Below are 4,135 nucleotides of genomic sequence, written 5' to 3' on the forward strand. Positions count from 1 at the left end.
TTTTGAGAACCTAAAGTAAATATATTTCAAGAAAGAATTATTACAGTCCATTCCCTTTGTATACCTTTTTAGTGTAGTTGCCACATTGAGAATTAAGGAAAATATTCTAACTTTTTTGCTCTTGGAAAAATAGTTTTTTGTAGTTATACTAAAGTAAATGTATTACTTTTTAAACACAGAAAACAAAATAGAATGGGTTTTCCTTAGTGAATGATGAGCTTCCATTTCTTACAAGCTAGGTTTTTTTGTGTTTTTGTATGTGTGGTTTTTTGATTTTTGTTTTGTTTTGTTTTGTTTTTTGTAGCCCAGGAATAAGTTTTATAACATTGGAAGTTGGGCTACAAGTTTAGAATTTATACATTTAGAAAATTCCAAAGTGTTGCAATTTCCAAAAGTAAAGTTGGAATACTTTCTACACTGGCTTCACATTTACCAAATGTACACATAAGGGATAAATTTAGCCTGCCAATTTTGTTAGTGCCTATATATCAGCAGATTCACCAGACAATAAAAAAGGACAATTGATTCGAAAACCATTACCTCTCATTTCTGGTTCCACTTTGCTTCGAGATGGCAGAACATAGAACTACACAGCGTTAGGTTTGGAGTTGCAGTTATCTTCAGCACACTTAAATTTCTTTTGCGTTTAAATAATCTTTATTTACAAAATACTATACTAAGAACTATAATTCCATTAAACTTCAATTTGAGAAAAGTGTAATCACTTAAGTAACAGCAGTTACTTAAAGTGAAAATGAGATCAGTCTAAATTACTTTTGAATAGAGCAAAAATATTGTCAGGTTTCTTGCTGTGGTTCTGGATGTTCAGTAGCAGGCTCCTTTGAAGGCGGAATCAACCCTGAAGGCAACTCGCTTCTACCTTCAGAATATGGGGGTGGGGTAAAATCCAGGTCTTGGGTGAAGGTAAGGAGGAAAAGCCCTCGGTGGATAGATGTTTCTCATTGCAAATGGAGCATGTGGTGGACCTGGCAGATCCGTTGGTGGATAGTAACCTCGAGAAGCTCCAAACATGGTTCCTGGAGGAGGTGGGGGGAAAGGAGGTCCTCTTCTCATGAACGGGCCCCTTGTATTCACTGGAAACAATGGACCTCTGATTGGAGCTGGGGGTGGAGGAACAAAGCCGGTGCCAGTGGCTTCATTTTCAGTAGGGAGAGATGAATCAGGCACATTTAAATCACCAAGATCATCTTTGGCATCATTTCTACTGGATACCATTTCTGAAGGCATTGACCTATCCATTTTATCCAAAGAAGGCATATTACAACGTCTGAGTTCTGCTGGCCCAGACAGTCTATCAGAATTAGAATAAAATCTCTCTTCCCTTTGTGGAGGAAGACCTGAATCAGGATATGATTGTCCTGGTGGAGGAAACATCATCCTTCGTTCCTGATCCCACGGAGATGACAGGGACCCAGTATCAGAAGGAGCCCTGTGAGGATCGGTTAACTTATCACAGCTTGGTTCTCCTCTTTCATTAGCAATCTGATGGTCCAGAGGATTCCCTGGGCCTCTTGGGGCTCTTCCTCCTCCCCCCGGAAGCACAGGTGAGAGTCTGAGTGGACCCTCCAACAAAGTTTGAGGAGACAGAAAAGCTCTGGTTTCAGATGAAGCCTGACCCAATGGTGAGGGACCATACGGGGAATGCTCTCTGTCAAATGCTGTATTTGAAACATCAGGTGCAGAAGGATCTTTTTCTAAAAGTTCAAATTTAAACTCTGTTTCAGTTAATTTTTGTCTGTTGTGAGCATTTTCTTTCCTTAAATCATTGAGGTTTCTTTCAGCAGTCTGAGCTGCCAACCAATTATCATGTCCTTTTTTCTCGTAGGAAATAACTTGCCTTTGATAAAAATTAATAGTTCTCTCCAATTCTTCTTCACGATCTTTGGCTAGCTTTCTGTAGGTCTCCAGCCCTTCAGTGGTATGGCTGATCTTTTTTTCCACTTTAGAAAGTTTCTCTTCTTCCTGTATCTGGTTATTTTCCTCTAGTGTCAATTTCCTGTGGAGTTTCATTTCATTTTCTTGATATAATTCAGTCATTATTTTAAGTTTCCGTTGAAGTTTCTGATTCTCACTTTCAAAATACATGTTTTCTGACTGCAAAGATACTTGTTGAGTCTGAAGATTTTTAATATGTTCTATAAGCTCGTCCTTTGTTTTGTCAACTTCAGATAACTGAGTAATAATGTGGTTTCTTTCTCCTTCTAAGGTTTTTAAGGAAACATTTAACTTAGCAGCATGAATCAGTTTCTTCAAAGCTCCTTTTGGAGGATCATCTAAGTAAGCACCATTTTCTGGTTCACTGTTCACTTCTAATTCCAAGTTATCATCATCCGTTATGTCCTCTCCAAGCACAGCAGCCCGATCTTTCATCTTTAGCAAGCATCCAGTCAGAGTCTTGATGTGATTTTCTTTAACATTTAGAACTTGTTCTGCGTGTACTTTGGAGTCTTCAAATGTTATTTTCTGTTTGTTAAGTTCACTCACTTGTTCCTTCCATACTTCAGCTTCTTGCAAAAGCTGCTTCTGGCTTTCCTGAAGTTGAGAATTTTCACTCAAAGCATCTTTTATCGCTATCTCCAGTCGTTCTTCATTCATTTGAAAATCTTGAAAATGATTTTGGCTTCAGCTATTTGTGATTTGAGGGATTTTGACTCATCTTGTACAGACTGTATCATTTTGAAATATCCGCCATCAATTCATCTTGTTGAGAATGTTTAGATTTCTCTTCTTTGAACTCTTTTCTAGACAGAGGATTTCATCCTCAAGTTCAGAATTGGACCTGTTCAACTTTTCACGGGTTGCCTCCAAACTTCGTGCTTCTGCTGCCGCCTTCTCAAAGCTGACATCCTCTAAAGATGACTCTACTTCATAGTCTTCGTATTCTTTTGAATAAGGCTAAATTTTCAAGTAGTTTACATTTTCTTCAATTAGTCCAGAAAGCGTTGCAGCAAGTTTTTTTTCTCTTCCCACATAGAGCCGACTCCTAACCGATCTAAAACTTCTCCACAGAAAAGGAGAACAGCAAAAAATCCAACAACAGCTGCACATACCACCAATTCCCATGGAAAACCATAAGGATTCGAATCTGGTCTCCTACTTTCAGGTAGTGCTGCCACAACCCTGCATAGCTCCTCCAGGACCAATCCCAAATAGGGCTGAGGGGTAGCGCCGGGCTCCTCCATAGCGCCAAACTGCTCTGGGATCACCGCAGTAACGCCGGCCACAACAAACGGTGGAGAACACGCAGCCTTGGGTCTAGAATCCGAATCCGCAGGTGGCAACCGACCGGAGTGGACCACTGCGGAGCCGGCTGCGGGGGCCGCTGGGGAACGCGGGCACCCCATAGGCCTCAAAGACCCCTGCTGCGGCCCCCCATTCCCCCCCGCCCCGGTCACCTTGTTACACTTTACATCCTGAGGCAGCTCAGGTCCGAGCCAGACCCGCCTTAGTTCTGGTAATTTTCACATCACATGTTTTGAAGCTCTGTTGTCTGGTGAGTACACTTGTAAAATTGCTGTCTTCTTCATGGATTAAACCTTTGATCATTACATAACCTCTCTGTTTCCGGTAATTTTCTTTGCTTTATCTGATATACATACAAGCACTCTTGCTTTCCTTGCATTAATGTTTGTGTAATATATCTTTTTTCATCCTTTTAATCTAGCCTGCCCTGGATTGGTAAATTTCAAGTGAGTTTCTTGTACACAGCATACAAGAAACATATACGAAACAGTCATACTTTTAAATACACTCTTGTATTATCTGTCTCTTGATAGACCATTCATAATTAAACTAATTATGGATAATTTAGTGCATAAGCCTGACATGTTTTCTGTATCAATTTTGTTTCTCTGCTTGTTTTCTTTTTTTTTTTTTTTAATTATACTTTAAGTTCTAGGGTACATGTGCACAACATGCAGGTTTGTTGCATATGTATACATGTGCCATGTTGGTGTGCTGCACCCATTAACTCGTCATTTACATTAGGTATATCTCCTAATGCTATTCCTCCCCCTCCCGACTCCCCACAATAGGCCTCCGTGTATGATGTTCCCCTTCCTGTGTCCAAGTGATCTCATTGTTCAATTCCCACCTATGAGTGAGAACATGCAGT

At 40.2% G+C, this 4,135-nt stretch overlaps 1 protein-coding gene across 1 annotated transcript; it reads right to left on the reverse strand.

The window, feature by feature from the left end:
- Nucleotides 1–645: 645 nt before the first annotated feature.
- Nucleotides 646–3,245, reverse strand: LOC108523307 (cTAGE family member 5-like). The gene is given in 6 exon segments (XM_017863830.1): nt 646–900; nt 902–2,624; nt 2,627–2,695; nt 2,698–2,757; nt 2,760–3,035; nt 3,038–3,245. Coding segments are annotated over 6 exon segments (2,397 nt in total). The 5' UTR covers nt 3,204–3,245; the 3' UTR covers nt 646–797.
- Nucleotides 3,246–4,135: the final 890 nt, after the last annotated feature.

Source organism: Rhinopithecus bieti, unplaced genomic scaffold (genome assembly GCF_001698545.2).
Source record: "Rhinopithecus bieti isolate Rb0 unplaced genomic scaffold, ASM169854v2 scaffold_68778, whole genome shotgun sequence".
In the NCBI taxonomy this organism is placed as follows: Eukaryota; Metazoa; Chordata; class Mammalia; order Primates; family Cercopithecidae; genus Rhinopithecus; species Rhinopithecus bieti.